General features: G+C 35.4%; 2 protein-coding genes across 3 annotated transcripts; both read right to left on the reverse strand.

The window, feature by feature from the left end:
• Positions 1-1709: 1709 nt before the first annotated feature.
• LOC119779727 (moesin-like) lies at positions 1710-11068 on the reverse strand. 2 transcript variants are annotated; one of them, XM_038279506.1, is made up of 7 exons: positions 10325-11068; positions 8455-8538; positions 6923-7018; positions 4034-4128; positions 3721-3867; positions 3387-3483; positions 1710-2771 (listed from the first exon to the last, which is right to left on the reverse strand). In XM_038279506.1, the coding sequence occupies exons 1-7, from the start codon at positions 10334-10336 to the stop codon at positions 2595-2597; spliced, it is 708 nt and encodes a 235-aa protein (XP_038135434.1). In that variant the 5' UTR covers positions 10337-11068; the 3' UTR covers positions 1710-2594. The 2 variants fall into 2 exon arrangements, with proteins under 2 accessions (XP_038135434.1, XP_038135433.1); XM_038279505.1 differs by having other exon boundaries at positions 4034-4251.
• Positions 11069-17025: 5957 nt separating this feature from the next.
• nenf (neudesin neurotrophic factor) lies at positions 17026-21411 on the reverse strand. The gene is made up of 4 exons (XM_038279499.1): positions 21224-21411; positions 21074-21134; positions 20648-20751; positions 17026-18023 (listed from the first exon to the last, which is right to left on the reverse strand). Exons 1-4 carry the CDS (start codon positions 21362-21364, stop codon positions 17847-17849), a joined length of 483 nt encoding a protein of 160 aa, XP_038135427.1. The 5' UTR covers positions 21365-21411; the 3' UTR covers positions 17026-17846.
• Positions 21412-21632: the final 221 nt, after the last annotated feature.

Here is a 21632-nt window from a genome sequence, read left to right on the forward strand (position 1 = left end):
TCAAACATTTTTTATATCAAGAAATACTCTTATTGCCAACTTCTGCTTATTAGTTGAAATCTAAATGCTTTAAGAATCTCACTAATGCTGTTGATGATTTGATTTGAACCAATTCAGCTTTCACTGTGTTGGTGTTGTCCCAGATTTTAAAAAGGAATAACTTTACCTAATTTCATACCTCAAGGGCAGGAGTTGATCCATTTTATTTTGTAAACTTCTTGCCGCATTTACACCTTCAAGGGGATTCCATCTGGATGTTCTAAGATCTAAATGACATAGTTAATGTCGAGCTTTTACTGGGACTCTCTTAAAATACTAAAACATGTCTGTTAAAAGTTAATTTATCTTCTTTCCTTTTCAATTTGATTAGATTGTGAAACCCTAAATGGTTACTAAGTGTTGTTTTGTTTCTTAGAGGCAACTTATGTATTTTAAATTTTATTTCTAAGAATTCCATAAGTCTACTTCTTTTTTTGTTTTGCTGGATTGCAAACCAACTGTATTTTGTTATCTTTGAAGTTTTTTTTGCTGTAAAACTCAAATGAGACAAAAAGAAAGTTAACAGTTTTTTATTGAGATTCTATGAAAAGTAAACAGTTTCCAGGTGACAGAGACAGCAGCAGGTTTTAAGAGTTTAGTTACAATCACAGTCTTGCAGACATGCAGAATATGTCACAACTTTGTTTATCAAAGATTAGACTAAAGCCTAGATATGCATGCTTTAGACTGTATTTCTATGTCTTCCTCAATACAGTAAATACGTTTCATAATAGTAAAAAACAAAAACCTGTAATGTAAATATGTATAGAAAGGTACATTTTCTATGTAAGAAAAAACGTATCCTGTCAATATATCTTTTTGATTAGATAATATGTGCTCCAATTTAAAACATATCACCATGTTTTTTTAGTTTGATTTAATATACAGCCAAATAGATCTTAAACATAAAAAAAATTTGGCAAACATCTATTTCATTGTGTTATTTTTGGAATACTACCAAACCTCCATCCACTAGTTGGCAACACATCACCCAAGAGCCTATTATTCAGTTGCTTTGCACCTGCCTTAACCGAGGACCACAAGATCCTGTTAGATTCTCTAGAGCTATATTATTATTTAAAAAACACAATATATCGTATTTGTTAATCTATCGGGATATGTTACGATAAATTACATCCTTATTTCTCATGTCCAAATTGTTCAGATAATCAAGTAAATCTTTCGCCAAGATAAAAAAAACTGTCACAAAAAGCATTTTTTAAAATGATTTACATCATGAGGGGGATAAAAGATATTCATATGAACCTGGTCCTCTGTAAAAATTAAAAATAAATAACTGCCTCACTTAATTCTAGTCAATAATGATTTGAATAGAATTTAATATCGTAAATGTGTTTGCATAAAACTGAACATGTTTTGGTTTAGTTTAATGTTCCATGTCCCAGCCAAATTACAGTAAGGACCACAAAATCAAGAAAACATACATTGACTAAAATCTGTCTCACAGCTTGATTGGGTTAATAAATCTCAGATAGCAAAACAAAAACAAAAAGTTGAAACTGTAAATTTAGAGTAAATTCTACTATTTTTCAAGGCTGCACTTTTAAAAAGATTAAATTGTCCAGTGAGCTGTTTCCATGTCTTTCCATGTCACGTTGTCTTCCTCTTTATCCGCTTTTTCCGGGGACCGGGTCGTGGGGGTGGCAACCGCAGCACAGATCAGTCTATCGATCCCCTGCTGTATTCTTCCCTCTCCTGTGAACATGGCCCTAAGATACTTTAACTCCTCCCCTTGAGGCAGGAACTCTCCAACCTGAAGGTGACAAGTCACCTTTTTCCCGTCGAGAACCATGGCCTCAGACTTGGAGGAGTTCATTCTCATCCCAGCCTTTTCACACTCAACTGTGAACCACCCAGTGCATGCCATAGGTCTTGGCAGGAGGGAGTCAGCAGAACCACATTCTCAGCAAAAGAAGGGACAAAATCAGCTGGTCCCCAAAGCAGACCTCCTATGGCCCTTGGCTGCACCTAGAAATCCTGTCCATAAAGGTTAGATGAAGACCGTGACAAAGGGCAGTTCAGCACCGGAAACAAGACTTAATGCCGGTAATGTAGACTGAACCCCTGCTCCACTTACAGAAACTGGATAGCCCCTAGTATATGGCTTCTGACTCCGTACTCCTATAGACCACACATCTTCAACAGTACATCAGTGGAACACATCCATGGCCAAGAGCGCAACATGATGTTCCCAGCAGACCCTCACTACTCGCTTAGGTCTGCAATGTCCTCCCCTTCCATCATACCCAGCTCACCACCAGGTCTCACTGCAATCCTTTTTGCAGACAGGTTGAGCCCACTGTGATGCTAATTTTACTCAGGTCACTGGATTTACACCTTTCCAGTAGATCAGCTTTTTACATCCAATCCAGTTTGCACATTTGTTTTCACATCAACCTTTTGCAGATCAGGCCCTTTGATTATTTAATTAAATTCTGAATTCTACATTTATCCCTGTGACCAAGAGTAAGGAGAGCAAAACTTTATAAAAATTAATGACCTAATTAGTCTTTCGAAACCGATTCAATGTGAGATTAGTTTAGCGCCGACTTTGCTTGTTTCTTCCATGGACTCTGTTCTCTTGCCTGAGCCCTGAGCTGCTGGACATCCACACTCTTAGTTTCGTGACGGATGCACAAGGAGTGGTTTCCCAAACAGAGGTTTAGGAGGCTCTTGGTTACATGGCTGTACTGTAGGGTATATTTCAAATCCTGCAAAATAGAACAAAATAAAAAGAGGTGTAATGATGAAAGCATCAATAAACAAAGACATGGACAAAAACATAACCTACAAAGAGATCTGAAGACCCTTCTTATCTGTTACCACTTAATACATCATTGGCGCAGTATTTATTGTCACGCTTTATATTACATCAACAGTGGCCTAGGAATTAATTTGATTCAATTCAGTTTATTTATATAGTGCCAATTCACAACACGTCATCTCAAGGCACTTTACAGTTCAACAGATCATACAGTGAAATTGATAGAAAGTTTTTTATCTAAGGAAAACCAGTTGATTGCATCGACTCATTGACTCACACTAAGCATACTTGTAGCGACAGTGGAGAGGAAAAACTCCCTTTTAACAAGAAGAATCCTCCAGTAGAACCAGGCTCAGTCCAGGAAACAGCCTGGCAGACCAGCTCCAAGCCAGCTAACTGTATGGCAGCCTCACTTCTTTCAGTGTGCCCCAGGGCATCTATGGCTACAATGTAGTTAAGCACTATCTGTGTGAATGCCTGAATAAATGGTTAAGAGCATCAAGGTCCTCTGAGTTGATAAAGCACTACATAAGTACATTTAATGGACCAGTTATGCACTTACAGGAAATTTCTCGTCCGTGAGCTTGATGTTAAACTCCTTGTTAGAGTAACTTAGGTTTCTCATGTCATTCCATCGTAATCGAGTTGTAGGGGTGACCCTAAAAGAACACATTTTTTAAGATGACTGATCAAATACACACCATAGCAACAACAAAAAAATGCAATTTGAGAATGAGTGACTAAAGTTTGAATACATCCATATGCTTACTGGAAAACTTTGTTGCATGTCAACACAGTATGTTAAGAATCGTCAAACGACTGTTAATATGTGCATTGAGTGGTACAATAAAAAGCTTACACACTAGTATGCACCGTAAGCAAGCTAAAGGTTTTACCTGTTTTCTTTTGGATAGACTTTAATACCTTGTAGATCCACTCCCAGCCAAAGCTCTCTGCCAGCCTTGTCCTTAATCTCAAAGTAAGTAACACCAAACATCTCCAGACCTTGTGCGATTTTTAGATACTCGATCACAGCCTCTTCTCTGTTTTAGATAAAAAAAGATGGTCATTAAGAATAATTTGTCTTCTTCTTCTAAAATGTAAATGTCAGGATAATGACACTTTTTATCCTTAAGAAAAATTGCTAATTAATTATTGGTGATGTTACATTGCATTAACAAGACTGAGTAAATCTGTGAATGTCCTCACTTGTTGTGCTGCTCATACATTTCTGCACAGGAGGTCAAGAGCTCTGCAATATCTGGAGGGCAGCAGATATTTCCTGAGAGAATGTCCTCCTTCACCTGCAGGAAGAAAAGCTTCCTGGTGATGTTTTGGATCAGCTCCTTTTCTGTATCCAGTGGATAAAACCGAACTCTGAGTTTAAATTGCAGGGGGCTCTCTTTCTTTACATCTTGAGAGATTACCTGCAGAAGATTAAAAAACAGATTCAATATTAAGTGTACAATGGCAAACTAGGAAATAATTTAAAAAACAAAACAGCCTAAACACATATTGACAAACTGGACAAACTACTTTTTCTTTCTTCTTTCTTTTCTTTATCTTATTGTGTTGTGACTGTCACTATGTGTAAAGCTGCTGCTTCACTACAATTTCCCAGCTTGGGATAAATAAAGTAAATCTATTCTATTCTATTCTATTCTAAATTTCAGTCAGTATTCAGTAGTTCTGTTTCTCTCCTAAACGAGCAATGGGCTCAGCTTTACTACTTTCTCATCCAGGAGGAGCGATTCCTTTAAAGTAAATGACGTAATCAGCTTGGCTTAGTAAGATAGAGACTTTTAATTTATTTTTCTGAATGAATTGAACTGAAAAAAAAAAAAACAGGGATTATCATTGATAATACATCCAGAAGAGCAATAGCATTGCTTGGTACATCCACGTTCCAGAAAAATAGACTTAAAGCAGCACTAAGTAACATTTTTACCTTGAAATGTTTTTGTGAGATGATTGAGGGGTCTGTTATCTCGCTGTAAAATCAGACCAGTATACATAAGCACAGGACTGTGACACACTTTTGAACCAAGCTATAATGTCTGAAAGCAATACGAAAATGATACTGCATTATCTACACTTCAACTTATGGAGGGCAACTCATTTCATTAAGTTTATCTGGGAAGAAAAAAGTTGGTTTGGGGTTTAGTTAATCTTTAAAATTAATCTAGAGTAGAGTGTAAGCATGGGCTTATCACAAGAGTTAATTGCTGGATGCAGAATCATGATTCACCATGGCTCAGCAGGAAACAAGATTCATAGCAGTGCAGATTTTTGGTCAATAAGTAACTTTAAAAGTCATAGTCATTCTTTGCGTAACATTCCTTAGATACAATTATGGAGTTATTTTCTCTTTATGAAATTCAAGAAAAAAAGGGATCTGAAAGGCGAAATAATTTAAGTAAAATCGATATATTTAAATTCAATATATTATTTCAAAATCAAGTTATATTATTTTGAGAGAAAATATTTTGTCATAGAATACATAAGGATAAACTGACATATGGAAAATTATTTCCAAGGGAAAAAGCTTTTTCAAAAAAAATTTTTTATGCTTAAATATTCCTTTTTTTTTTGCAATCAGAGTTAACACCTTTTCTCTCAATATTAGATTTTTCTCTCAAAACTTTTTCTCGCTCTTAAAACCTAAGTCTTTTCTCTCGATTCAGTATTGTTCTCCTTATGTGAGAAATATTTCATGGGGCCTGTGCCTATTGGCCAGTCTCAACAGAAATGACAGCTGATTGGTGATCAGTGGACCCCACTTGGGATAGGCGTGCTAGAAAATGAATATGGATGGATGGATGGTGATCAGTGGTGTCAAAAGTACACACATTAGTTACTTAAGTAGAAGTATAGATACTGCAGTTTAAAAACACTCTGGTAAAAGTTGAAGTATCAACTTGACCTCTTTACTCAAGTAAAAGTGAAAAAGTATGTGCTCCAAAAACTACTTAAAGTATAAAAGTATAAAGTTACCTAAAAAAAAACAATCAGATGCCACAATATGAATTGAAAGCTCAATTTTTCAACTATTTTGAAAAAATTCTTTGAGATAGGACCAAGGATGAGGGAGGTCTTGTTGTCTGAGTCTCCATCTCCCGATATAATGTGTCCGACCTTTCAGACATTTCCACATCTTTTTCTGAATCCGACATTGTAGCATGGCATAGACAATTCATGTTTGCAGTTTGAAGAACACCTGCTTGCTTCTGATGATTTCCTTTGCTGGCACAAATTAGCACACATTTTACGAATAGCTAACCAATGAGGGTTTGCGTTATATGACTCATCCAATTACGCTAGTTTTCACTAGATGTGGATGGCGCCAATGATCTGCATTAAATGGCGCACATGACGTGAAATAAATATTTATAAACATAAAACCGAAGCCAAGAGTAACAATTAACATTTAGTTTAAAAAATGTAAGGAATAGAAAGTACAGATACTTGTGTTAAAATGTAATAAGTAGAAGTCAGAAGTAGGAAGAAAAATAAGTAATGGAGTAAAGTATAGATGCCTAAAAAGTGTACTTAAGTACAGTAACGAAGTATTTGTACTTTGTTACTTGACACCTCTTTTGGTGATCTTAGGTGCGTTTGCGATGGGCTCCGCCACGCCTGGAATGGGAGCTGTACTGATGGTCTGAGTTAAAAGTCTGTTCTGAAGTTGTGTTTTTAAGGGTTTTAATGTATATTTTACACCTGTAACTCCTTATTTTACTTTCAAAAGGATTTCCCCCTGTTAGATATTTTTTTCCTAAATTTAATAAAAACACAAAAAAAAGAAACAAAACAAGGGTAAACATTGGTCAAGCTTTACAACTTTGGTGCCAACGTAAGGAAGTATTTATTTTCTCTCCAACTGTTTGCTTCTCTTAATAATATTATCAAAAGAAGAATTCTAGTTAGAATCCTCATTTTAGTACATTTTAAAATGTGAAAGTATTACTGCAGCCTATATGGAGAAATACAATTATGCAGTTTAAATAAGATTCTAAATATCTATGGTTAATATTTGTGTTAAGAGACTAATAAAACATATATTTATTAACCAATACATGAAAAAAAAAACAATCTCACCTTCTTTTTAAGCCCTAGCCACCTTGTGGATCCTTTTCTATGAATAAACTGAAGTCCAAAGAACCAGATCTCACGCAGGTCGATTGTCTTGGCGGCCTGAGATATAAATACATACAGAGAGAAAAGCGTGAAGACGTTATAACAAGCACTCCCCAAAAAGGAAGTTAAAAGGTTGACATGATGGAAAGTAAGTGGGAGGGATTTCTTAGCAATAAAGTTAACGCTCAGTTAGTCAAAAAGAAACTATTTAGTTTAATCCTTTACAATAAAGTAGTCATAATGATTTGCAACATATCAGGTAAGCATTTGAATGGTGGTGTCAAATACATCAAATAGCAAAAAGGTTAACATTGAAAAATTATCTCTACTACACCTTTTTTCTCTTGCATTATTACAGAACATGTTTTTATTTAACTGCAGATGCTGCACTTAATGTAAATACATGTGCTCGCTTATCTTAATGTGACAAGATTTAAGTACGCACAACAAAAGTCATCAGTCTGAGGTCTGAAATGTTTTTTTATGTATAGTTTAACATAAATAATAATTTCTTAACCCTAACACAACATCATTATGACATCATCACTTACCTTGATGAGCTTTCAATAATTAATAAGTTGCATTTTTTGACAAACAGCAAATACCAATCAGACATTAGTTTTAGTTTTAAACAACAAATTCCAAACTAAATACCTGATCTCTGTTTTTAGCTTCAGCCTGTATGAATTAGACTCACACATACAAAACTAACATTATTTACAATTGTTGGTCAAATATTGTAATTTGCATGTACACAAGGCCATAGTGTCAAAATGTATACTTTTTAAATCTAAGCAGCAGTGGTTATCAAATTTTAGAGTTGCTGTAAACAGCAGACCAGTGCAGTTGAAAAAGCTCAAAAGCATTCAAGGACGGCAGGACGGTCATTGACACTCAATGTTCAATTATCATAACACAAAACTGCCAATTGACTTTGACATACAGTATTTAGGGTGCACTTGGTTAGCACTAATAATGCTATTTATAGCCTTAGATTTTGGTAATAGCATAAATTAAAACGTTTGCAAGTTATACTCTAATTTCAATGATGATGATCATAGTTTTACACTTAACTTTAAGACATGTTTTGTTTTCCTCCACCTGTTTGTGTAAGTTTAATGTTAACTTTTAAAATGAAGAAGGTGCAATCTTTATATGCAAACTAGGTTTACACTGCATAATAAGAACAGAAACCGGTGTTTTTTTTCCGCATGTGCCACTAGATGCTTCCTCCATGTTTGGATCCAATTTCTAACCCAGCCGATGGATTTTTACTTAATAAAAATTCTACTCAGTAACAAATGAGATTTCTAGATGTAACTGAGTCAATATTAAAAACCGACTCAAGTAAAAGTGCAGCTTCAATATATTTAACATTTTAAAATTCTAGTTGCAAATTATTATTTGAGAAGCAAATTCACTCTTATAGTCTGTGGGTGTATTTATTGGGAATATTTAATTTAACAAAAAGAGTACACAAAAATCATTCAAACCTTGTAAAGCAGCTGCTCCCCTGTAATCTTAGGTTCAATGGCAATCTCTTCCTTTCCATCCATTCTAGTGATGCAAACGTTAATCTGCAGCAACAAAAAGGTCAAGCATTCTGTTTATGAAGATTGTATTTACAATAAACTCTGAGCTTTTCAGTTAGTACTTCATATCCAACTTAAATATTTTCCTGGTTATTTATTTTTAACTAGAGTTGTATTATTAATGCTTACAAGCAATTAACCAATTTTACCGTTTGAACTGTTTGATGGGTTAATCAAAGTGACTAATATTTTTTCTTTTTTTATATTAAGAAAGGCAAGTTTAAATATCATAATCAGTAACATGTGCTTTTATGAATAAAACTTGGTGAAAGAAGAAAAAGGAAATTCCAGCAAATCTACATGGCAACAACATTAAATCAGTTAAAGAAAAATTAGATCACAGACTAAAATCAAAAATAACTCAGCTAACAGTTTAAATGGAGCAATAACAGGAAACTCTAGACAATGAGGCTTTGAACCTTGATTTAAAAGAATAAATGGTTTCAACTTTTTTTGCAGTTTTCTGGGAGTTTATTCCAGATTAATAGAGCATAAGAAGTAAAAAAAAAAATAAAAATAAATAATAAGTCTTTCTTTGTTTCTGGTTCTGGGTGCAAAACAGATATGATCCAGAAGACTGAAAATGTCTGGGTGGTTGATCCACTGAAAATTATGTAATGTGTTTTATTGCCAAGCCATTAAGTGAATTATAGACTAAGAGAAAATTTTTAAGGTTTATTCTACAGTCAGTAGCCCCAAAAAAAGGAACTCATATCAGAAGCTGTTCAGACCCTTAGCTTTAGGGAAGCTCAATAGAGCACTAACGACATAAACAAACCTACACAGAGGGAGTTTCTTCAAACTACCCCAATGAACAGCTCACATTCAAGGCAAAATTAAGGCTTTTCTACAGAAAAGGGTGGGGTGAAAAATCAAGAAGATAATTAAAAATTAAATAATCTGTCTATGCAGCATGAGATTTTTTAATCTAGAAACAAGCATGTAAAACAAAGTCTTACAATAAGATAAATTATCTAACATTTCTAACTATATATATATATATATATATATATATATATATAGTTTCTAAATATATATATATATATATATATATATATATATATATATATATATATATATATATATATATATATATATATATATATATATATATATATATATATATATATATATATATATATATATATATATATATATATATATATATATATATTTATTTATGTTGGTAAGAACAAAGTAACCTGCCTTTAAAGTTTTATTTATCTACAAAATAATATAAAACATGTGCAGTGAACAAATACAATGCGAGATTAAAAACCTAAACTGACTCCCTTGTCTATGCATACAGTTTCTAATTAAAGTTGACTCCTATACTCATCCTATTTCATACTTAATAGCTGATCCCCTTTATCTGAAGACATTTAGACTTGTGACACATTACAGCTTCCTTTGCCTTAGCCTGATCGAGCATTTCTATTACATTTAGCCTAGCAGTGAAGCTCTGGAACCATAGCATCATTATTTTATGCAATCATTATTTACTTTGAGAACTCATTCATGAATCTTTAAGTTGAACTTAGGTCTCATTTATCATTATTCTCTTGTTCGTACATATCAGACTTTCTGCTTGAAAGACAGAACGATCAGCATAAATAAATAAATGACCAATCTTTTTTTTTTTTTTAAACAGTTCATCCTAACTTATTTAATGAACATTATGACCAGAATGTATAAGCTAAGTAATACCTTTATTAACAACCAGGAAGAAGACATGAAGTGAAATATGTATGTAAAACAACAGAGGTCCTACCATCTTAGGCATCTTGGCTGTGATATGAAAATTCGGAAAGATGTTTCCCAGGCTGACCTAGGCTGCAGACACTTACACCCACAGAATCTCCACGAGGAAAAGACAGATTTACCTCTGAAAGGTGGGGCGAGCTTCATAGCCCCACCCAATGAAGATCACCTGTTTAAGCATCTGTGACCTTTGATCAGAGAGCACCAATCTACAGCTTCCTGGATTTGTTATTTCTGAAGCCTGTTTGGACATAAAATGAGTCATCTCCTGTGTTAGAGAAACTTCATCAGCATAAAAACAAGATAGGCTATTTGTTACACCATGTGGAGATGCCTTCAACATTGTCAACCCATGGTCTATAAATTTACCAAAAGATGTAATAAACACCTCCTATGTTGCAGATATACCTGCTTGAATACTGCCACTCCTTAAGTTGGGTTTTAGATGAGTTGGATCGTGCTGCTGTGTACACACTCATAAAAAAAGAGAAACCTATTCATGTTTACTTCAAATAAAAGCCACTATATGAACTACGTTTCCTTTCCAAAGGGTTTGAGACGATAGTTGTTTAAATATAACCGTTAAAGTTTTGAAAGCCATGAGGTGTTGGATTGAGGTATTAGATCTCACAATGCTAAGACTCAGAGATTAACAGGTGATTCTGCATATTTGGTTGTTTTGAGTAAGTTAGGAACAAGTACAACTTTGACTTAAACGATACCCTACAACAGGGGTAGGCAACCTCGGTCCTAAAGTGCCACTGTCCTGCAGGTCCTACATGCATCCCTTAAACAAAACACCTAAAACAAATGAATGGTCAATGGCCAGCCCTCTGATAAACTTACAAGCCACCAAGAAGTTAATTTGGCCTTTTATTTTAGGTGTATTGGAGCAAGGATGCATGCAAAAGCTGCAGGACAATGGCCTTTGAGAACCAGCACTGCCTACCCCTGCCCATAGGAATCAAATGTTCTGTTGTTTTTTGTGAAGGGGTTCATGCTGGGTCCAGTTTTGTGTATCCCAGTTTCTTTCCTCTGATGTCTGTCTTTGGGGAGCACTGATGTAGTGCTGGGTTGCCTACTGTGTCAGTGATACCTGCTCTTTCTTAAAATTTCCCAAAGAAGTTGTAGACGGTTGTTTCTTTGTTCGTTTTATTAGCCATTTTTGTTGGGAGACAATGCAAGCGACCACGCCTCTTTATTGTTTGCAAAAGAGATCAGCTCCTAACTCTGGCTAACTCAGCTGAGAGAAGCTATCACAACTTCGAAGGTACAGACTTGTCATTTCATCCACCACAATGGTGAAATGTAAGATTTCTTCCCAATAAAGTTGATAAATTAGCAGCACTAACCTAATAAATCCACAGATTTCAAAATAGGAGAACCAGGGAGTGTTGTATGAGAAGAGGGTCTTGCTTTGCTTGTGAATGATGATGGTGTTACCCTCGGTGTGTCGCAATCAAGAGATGCTTTGCAGAAAGGACCAAAATGCTTTTGCACCTTTTGCAGGTGTCTACACGTCAGCACTACCTTTGCATGTTTCCCCCACTGATGGAATCAGCCATCTTTTATAGTGTTGCATGTTAGACCATTAGCTTAGCTGGGGTTTAAATGGAGTGGTTAGATGAGCTTATTAGAATGAAGGCCAGCTCTGTCCTAGAATGGGAACCACACGTGTGAAGCGGTTACAGAATCCTTCAGTGATAGGAGACTCCTGCACCCCCAGAACACAAATAAGCATTCCCATAGATCTCTCTTCTCAGTTGGTGTTAGTCTTTGGAGTCATAAATCCTGTCAAAAAATTCTTACATTTATGCAATGTGCATTTTCCATTTTTTTTCTATGTACATATATATATATATATATATATATATATATATATATATATATATATATATATATATATATATATATATATATATATATATATATATATATATATATATATATATATATATATATATATATATATGGTATATATATATATATATTTTTTTTCCTTTTGTAAAGCTTCAAATGTGTGCTTCTTGAGTTACACATTTAATTTAGACTCAGTTTGATTCATAGAATTATTACACATAGCCAACATGACCTCAACCATTACAAAAATATCTACAGTAAACTGGAAAACTCCCAACAATAACAAACACAGAAAATAAATATAATTGGCTCACATAAATGGCCGAAAAATAAACTGACCAAAAATCATTACCAAAAACCTAAGGATCTTACTGACAGTTTGACTTTTATATATTATTTTGTTAAAAGAAAACTTTTGTCCAACAATAAATAGACGGGTTTTGTTTGTTCTAAAGCTACAGGTTTAAAGAGTTTAGTTGTGATCAAATGTTTACCTCCGCTGAGGAGGTCATGTTTTTAGTCAACTTTCTGTGTTTGTTTGACTTTCAGTTTGTGTACAGGATAACTTTAAAAGATATGAACATATTTTAATTGCATCTTTACCAAAGGTGCGCCGCAGTCCAAGGAACAACAAAGTTTGGTGATAATCTACATCATAATCCGGATGATAGAATGTCTCAAAGGATTCTTTAAAATTATTTGGCGGAAAAAGCAGTTCTCTCCTAAACCAGAGGTTGGCAGCAGTGACTATTGGCAGCTTCAGCACTGGACTTAAAAAGTACAAAAGTATTATACTAAAGAAAAAAAAAACACAGCAACTGTGCCATGCATCGCTCATAGTCTCAATCAAATGCAGGTTTCACAAAGTAGACTTAACAAACAGACTCAAACTCTCAACTTTAAATTAATCTAGCTTGAGGTGGGAAACTGAGTTTTTTAGTTTCACAAAGGTTGCTGTGAATTTTTGTTAATCCACTCAGAGTTGAGCATGTGCATAACGAGTATAAAAATCCATTATCAGCAGAGCACCTATTCAACGAGCCACTATGTCAACAGGCAACATGAAGTGCTTATTTCACACCACTGGATTTAGAGATCATAATGAAGAACTTTTGAAAAAAAAGGAGAATGTGTTTGAAAACACAGAGCAACGGTGCTAGAGCTGAAAAAGGAGATGGAGATGGTGTGAGAGAAGATTGCTGCTGGAGTTAACGCATTAGCCTATATGAAGTCTGGCATGGCAGGCCGTTTTGACATTTATTAAGAGCACTCTCCTCTCTGTTTTTCCATTTGTAAATAACTATGTTAGGATTCTTCCTGATCAAAATCCCATTCCTATTTGGAACTCTGACAATGGATTTTCTAAATTACATTTAAATTCACATTCACATTTTTGCCTGCAAAAACTGAATTTCGGAAAGTCAATAAACAAAATTGTACTGGTACAAATTAAGTTAACATGCCAAGAAATTTTGACACATTTTAAGTGGTCATATTGACACTTATCAGCTTGCCTGAATATGTATTCATGACATTTGAAATACATTTCTTTCTGATCTACAAAGCTTGAAGAGTCTCAATACTCACAAACTCACATTACATGATCCACACACACAGGACGAGATTTCATCACACATGCTCTTAATTATTCAAACAAGCACATGAAATGTACGTATTTACAAGATTCACAAAAGTATGTGTTATGTATACACAATTATATCTTCATTTATAAACTACCAGTGGTCTTTGAACATACTACATTTGTGTGTGGGTTTTTGAGACTCACTTGACGTGACTCGATTTTTTTTACAAGCTTTGATTTGCAACCAATTACATAACTTGTTTCAGTCGATCACAAGAAAAAATACAGCACGAACGATGATTTTGATACAGCGGGCATAGAAAGTATTCAGACCCATTTCAATTTTTCACTCATTGTTTCATTTCAGTATTTGCTAAAATCAAAAAAGTTTATTTTATTTTTTAAGACCCCTCCTTTAAAAGAAAAAAACAGAAAAGTAGAAATTTTTGCAAATTTATTTAAAAAGAAAAGCTGAAATATCACATGGTAATAAGTATTCAGATCTTTTGCCGTGACACTCATATTCAACTCACATACTGTCCATTTCTTCTAATCCTCCGTTAGATATTTCTACTCCTTCATTGGAGTCCAGCTGTGTTCAATTAGACTGAATGGATCTGATTAGGAAAGGCACACACCTGTCTATATAAGACCTTACAGCTCAGTGTATGCAAGAACAAGCAAGAATCATAAGGTTGAAGTAACCGCCCAAAGAGCTCAGAGACAGAATTGCAGCAAGGTTACAAAAAAATTTCTGCACCATTTAAGGTTCCCTAAGAGCACAGTGGCCTCCAGAATCCTTAAATGGAAGAAGTTTGGGATGACCAAAACTCGTCCTAGACCTGGCTGTCAAGTCAAAGTGAGCAATCGTGGGAGGAGGTGTTCATTCTAAGCGGTATCTTTGGAGAAAACCAGGCACTGCTCATCACCTGCCCAATATAATCCCAACAGTGAGACACATGGCAGTGGCAGCAGCATCATGCTATAGGGACAGCACGACTGCAATTGAAGGAAAGATTATTGCAGCCATGTACAGAGATATCCTGGAAGAAAAGGACTACAGACTGGGCCGAAGGTTCACCTTCCAACAAGACAATGACCCTAAGCGAACAGCTAAAATAACAAAATGGCTTGGGAACAACTCTGTGACCTTTCTTGACTGGCCCAGCCAGAGCCCTGACCTAAACCCAACTGAGCATCTCTGAAGAGATCTGAAAATGGTTGTCCACTGACGCTCATCAATCAGACATAACTGGAGAGGATCTGCAAGGAAAAATGGCAGAGGATCCCCATATCCAGGTGTGAAATCATGTTAGACTACTATTATTGTAATTTTGTATAAACAGAGTATACAAAACGAAATTTTGTTTTGTACAGCTTTTAGAAGGGTTAGTGACTCAAACCTTCCAAAGAAGTTCTTTAGGTAATTCAGGAAGTCAGCATCAGCTGTACCCGCGGGGGAGCTGTGGTTCCGCTTCGCTGGTCTGATGGCACGGTTTAAGCTGGTAAGCGCTGTCATCAGTCCTTTTTGTTGCATAATTTCCAAGAAGACTCATGGCTGTACTAGCTCAAAAGGATGCTTCTACTCAATACTGACCAAAGGGTCTGAATACTTATGGTATGACCATTTCATATTTCAGTTTTTCTTTTTTTTAATAAATTTGAAAAAATGAACACATATTTTGTTTTTCTCTGTCAAGATGGGGTGCTGAGTGTACATCAATGAGAAATAAAATTTACTTTATTGATTTTAGCAAATGCCCTGTGATGGACTGGCGACCTGTCCAGGGTTTACCCCGCCTCTCGCCCATTGACAGCTGGAGATATGCACCAGCACCCCTCACGACCCTGCTTGGGAAAAGCGTAACAGAAGATGGATGGTTTGATTTTAGCAAACGGCTGAAATGAAAAAATGAGTGAAAAATTTAAAGGGGTGTGAATACTTTCTGTACTCACTATATATGGAATAGTAGGATGTTGCTGGCAGAGACTGACCACAGGGTGGACCCATAACATATTTGGACACTATATCCATTTCCCGCTTCATGTTTTTTTTGTTAGATTTTTTTAATTTAAAAATCTACATGCTTACTGTTGTTACAATAAAAAAAGATAATATATTTTATAACATTATATTAAAAGTAAAACAGGACCACATAAAAAAACATCTTGCCTTTTGCTTGTAAGGATCACAGTATGTGAGTTTGTGAATATTCAGACTCTTCTAAATCAATATTTGTATCCACACTTAAGACTTTGGAATCAACTGGAGGTCTCCACAAGGGACAAGGTACACATTAGGGATGTGGGAAATAATCGTTTTGGCGATATATCGTGATATTCGGCTGCCCAATATAATATTGATCTTTTACTTCTTAGTATCGATTTTCAAAAAAAAAATGGTTACATAAAACATTGATGGGAAAATGGGCTACCTCTGCACCACCACTCTGGCAGAAAGCGCTGTGGAGCCCTTTAAGTGTGCGTGCAGCACCACATCTGTATTTGAGGCAGTCACAGTGGAAGAAAACCCCAAACAACATGTATAATAATACCTAATCAATATTTTCTGATGAAAATATACAGCACTTGCTGTTTTATCTCATCATTTGATTTTGATAGCTGGGGAAAATATGGCAATATATAGTGATACTGCGATATCGTGATAATATCGTATCGTGACCCAAGTATCGTGGCATGTAACGAATCGCAACGCTCATGCCAATACTCACCTCTAGTACACATTGATGCCTTGATGTAGTCATCTGAAATGGATTTAAATTAACTGCAGGTGTCTGTGAGAGCAAAAGGACTGGACTGATCTGAGAAATAAAGGCTGAGAGTTGTAAGCCACTCCTCTTTGTTTCTGAAATCCCAGCTGCTTGGTTTGAAAGCACACATGACCCTCAAGATCAGCTTATCAAACTCTATGGGTACATGTAAAGGAATCTGAATATTGGGAAAAAGTGTAATAATTTCTGTGACTTACGGTAAGTTGGAAGGGAAACTCATGTACTAAATTAAGTCACTACACATAAAGATATTTCAATCCTTTATTCTTTGTAAGATTGATTTATGATTATGGCTTACAGACACTTAATGAAAATCCCACATTAGGTGACCCAGGGAATTGGAACGAGAAAAATGTCAACATTTGAATCTTACGATGTTGAACCCGAATCAGCTAAAACACCCAAAATAAAACATTTCCTGAGCTTATGAATAGTCTTTCAGTTGGGGTCAGTAGGTTAAACTATATCATATCAGTCAAGTTTTGGATTTAAAAATGTGGATATTTTTACGACATCCACTTTGAGCCGTTCAACTATCCCAGTCAAGCTCCAGTATCCATAATATTATACAGGTCCACAAGATAATCTAAAATAAACACTTTTCAACTAATGGAAACTACAATTAGGGGATCAGATTTTCACTTGTGCTTTTTAAGATTGCTCCATCTGGAAAGGTGGATCGATGTTATTTTTTATTGTTTTTGAATACCAGAGAAAACCAAGGAGCTAGTGGAGGACTTTCACAGAAGTAGATCCACCCCACAGACACTGGTGAACATCCAGGAACTTGACATTGAGATAGTGGAATCTTATAAATACCTGAACAAAAAGCTGGACTGGACCCACAGCACTGAGACCCTCCACAAAATGGGTCAGAGCAGACTCTTCCTCCAGAGGAAACTGAGGTCTTTTAGAGTGCAGAGTCCGCTCCTGAAGACCATAAATATATATATATATGTGTGTGTGTTTGGTGTCACATCTTTTGTACAAGTAACTGTGAAATATTGTAAAATTACATATAAAATGTACATAACAATGTCTATATATGTGAGCTAAATGACATTACCAGTGCAGCCAGCTCCATTTTGTGCAGTTAAACGTTGGTTATGAAACAAATAAAAACAGGAGTAAAATGACCAGTTTCTATAAACAGCTCCAGCTTTCACCACACATAAGAAATTGAGGATAAAGAAATTCAAAGGATCTTTAAAGAATAATTTATTTTTATTTTCTCCTGAAAATATGTTTCTCACTTTTACATCATTATTAGATGTAGAGTAGAAAACCCTAAATTGAACCTAGAACTCATCTTTGATTTGAAAATGGGGCTGGTCTTCTGGTTTGAAGTCTTCGTTGGGGCTTCCATCCTTGTTCAGGAGACGTGCTGCAGTGTAACCCACAATAGGATACTTGGCTTTGTACGTTTCCTCAAATATACTATCCAGACTCTTTAGCTGCTCCTCAGTGAGGCCAGTCTGTAAAGGACAAGATAAAAGAAAACCTTTTATAATAATGGAACCATTAATAAGTCTCACATTGGAGAAATGTACCTCTGCATTTAACCTATCCTCCAGAGTGGCAGTCTGTGGGAGAGGGGCTCGAACTCACAACCTCAGGATTCCAAGCTCTATGCCTTAACCACTAAGCAACCACTCCTCAAAATTTTTGTATTTTAGTGCTATTTTTGCGACCTACAAACACAGAATAATCCTTAAGTGTCAGATTTAAAATTTTGGAAAAATAGGGACTTAGATATTCAACCTGGGGATGTTATCTGCTTTTAGATAAAGAAGACCAGGCATCCTCTAGATCAGGCATCCCCAAAGTCGGTCCTCGAGGATCGCTGTCTTGCAGGTTTTAGAGGTTTCTCTGCTTTAGCACAGCTGATTCTGAAGATTGCAGTTCAGCAAAAGCCTGTTAATCAACTATAATTTTAAATCACCTTTGCTGGAGCAGGGAAACCTCTTAAACCTGCAGGACAGCGGCCCTTGAGGAGCGACTTTGGAGATCCCTGCTCTAGCTGATACGCTGAGGGTTGTAAATCTATGGGGGGGGATCCTGGGAACAGACACCTCTGTAAGACAAAGCAAGAGAGTGTTTGATTTGGAGCACGTGGCCAGGAGCCTGGAGGGGAGTGGATGGTGAAAAAAAAGAGACACATTATTGTATTGATTAGTTTAAACTTTGGCTTTATCTTGGAGTTGCTGAACAGACTGTGCTTTATCTACTGAACTCCTTGCTACATGTAATCTGTCATGTCAACAAGGCGGGTGGCTGTTGTTTCTCTTTTAGTAAGGTAAATATTGGAATTTTAATCAAAAAAAGCGTGCGGGTTTAAGTTTTCTCTTTTAACTAATAAAATTCAGAGAGTGCTGGGCATTTTGATACCATATCTAACCTCATTGTAAGACACGGTGGTGGCAGCATCATGATCTGCAAAGACTTTTTGATGAAGTATGTATCTGAAGCTCACCTTTAAGAAGGACGTCCCTAAATCCCTAGAGCCAAAATTCAGACCAAAGTAAATTCATCTGTTAAAAGTCAAAGTCCAGACTTAAAACCAAATGAGAATCTGATTAAATGAAAGTGATGCTGTTGAAATCCTGTCGGTTCTGACTAACCTATTTCAAAAAGAGGAGAAAAGAAACAAAATCTGCCTCTTTAGTCTGAATTGGTGTACAGATAAATGAATATAATTTTTATTATTCAAATTTGAAGGGGATTCTAGAGACCTTACTTCCTGGGTGAATCGGGTTCCACCCAAAAAAAGTCTGTCCAATACAGTCACCATCTCCTTCTGCTAACTTTTGCTTTACAATGTCTCATGAAAACAAAACATGCAAAGTAGCATTTGATTGTTAATGATTAAATGAAACACAACAGTCAGCAGGTTTCTGAGAAATCTGGATCTGATGATTCACAGAATGATGATGGTCTGGTGACAGCAGGAAAAAATTTTCTTAAGTTATGTTAACTTATGTCCAACAAAGAAAACCAAAAGTTTCAGGAAATGTATGTGAAGGAAAAATTCAAATTTTGTATTCCAAAACAAACAAAGTAAAAATAAATAATTTTTTTTTAAATTATTTTATTTTTAAAATCACAGAGGTATTAAATTTTTGGTTTTGTTCCATGTATTTATATTCTTTAACCCTATATGCCAGAGAAACCCAGTGAAACGCTGCTGTTATAAAGTCATCTGAATTCGATATGTCTGTTGAATTTCTATTTTGAATATGTTAAATATTCTATATTATTGATGAACTTGAACCTGAACATACAACAGCTCTAACTAGGTACCAACTTTCTCACTCCAGCTCTTCAACTAGCAGAAGAAAGTATTTTTCTTTAAAACAAAAAGCTAGCAGAAAATAACTCTGGACAAGAGAACATTCATAGCCACAAAAACAAAGAAACCCTGGAGCCAAACATGTATATGGTGGCGTTGATAGGAGGAAAACCAAAAGATATTAAAAATCATAAAAAATAGAAACATTAAAAAATTTTCATGCCTTTAATAACTCATTAAATGTTCCAGATTCAACAAATGTGCAGAAATAGCATTCATGTGAGAGTTTTAGGTTTAAACCCACTAAAAGAGCACAAAAACCTATCCTGCATTTACTAAAACCCTCTAAAACATTCCTAGATATTGTATTTCCCTTTAATAAATAGTATCCTCATGTGAAAAATGTTTATAATTACTGAGTCTTTTTTCGTATCAACAATCATCTGATGATTTTAAACACTGAAGAGTGCCAAAAATATATGTCTCTAAGGGGGCAAATGATCATGTGAAAGCAGTTATGGATGCTGTGTTTAATGAGTTTTAGTCAGGCCCAAAATGTTCTGCTTTTGTGGTCATTACTTTTATGAAAATGAAAGGCCCTACTGTGCAAAAATCCAATTTAGCGTGATGCATTCAAATGATTTTGCACAACTTTAATGCACTTAATTAACTTAAAGAATGCAAATCACCGTTCTAGATAAAAGAAGGATTATATATCCAACTTATGGGAGCAGGCAGCATGAAAACAGTCAGGACAATGGAGTGGGTGTGTGAGGGGAAATCAGGCACCTCGGGTGCTTTTTAACTCACAGTATCTGATGTCAGGTCTGCTGGCTTCAGAGACATCTTTGCCACGGCTCGACTGCAGTCCTTCCCAACCAGGGCGTTATATGGAGCATCTTTACCATAAAACTCTGCAAAAGAGAAAAGATTTAAAAAAGCAAAAGCATTATGTGTGATCAAAGTAGAAAATAAACTGACAGGGAACTGATCCGAGTTAAATACATACAGACATATATATACATACATGCATACATATATATATACATACATGCATACATATATATATATATATATATATATATATATATATATATATATATATATATATATATATATATATATATATATATATATATATACATACATGCATACACATATATATATATATATATATATATATATATATATATATATATATATATATATATATATATATGTGATCGATTTAAATACCTTTCCCTTTGGAGACATCAAACACGACACCTTTTATTGCCATGTAAATAGGCTGGCCCTCCTGAAAAAGGGCCGTAAAGCAATGGAAAGAAGGTGACTCCTCATCCAATGAACATTGCGATCATAAACAAGTAGCAAAAAAAAGTTTACCTCCCTGCCGTCATATCTCTGGAGTTCCTCCTCGGTGAAAAGCCGAACTGGTTTTGTAGCTGGTTTGTATTTTAGTTTCACATCTTCTGCCAAACTCACAGAAAGAAGTAGAAACAGGACACAGACCTGCACCGTTGCCATGGCAGGGACGTTGTTTGGACTGGGCTCGTGCGGAAACTCATCCTGCCACTTCCTATTCGTCACACTATTTCTCGATGTTGCGTTTGGATACACTCGGAAATAGGAACACACATTCCCAAGTGGGTTTGTGGAATTAAATTCCTGCTATTCATAGAGTAATGTGAAATCTATTGCTTTTTTTAGTTTCATTTTGTTTGTTTTTTATATTTCGTATGAGTTATAATCATTGTCTAATGAACTGAACCGTAGAAGATATTATGGAGAGTTT

This window comes from Cyprinodon tularosa, unplaced genomic scaffold (genome assembly GCF_016077235.1).
Source record: "Cyprinodon tularosa strain WSP-4 unplaced genomic scaffold, ASM1607723v1 ctg150, whole genome shotgun sequence".
NCBI classification, from domain to species: domain Eukaryota; kingdom Metazoa; phylum Chordata; class Actinopteri; order Cyprinodontiformes; family Cyprinodontidae; genus Cyprinodon; species Cyprinodon tularosa.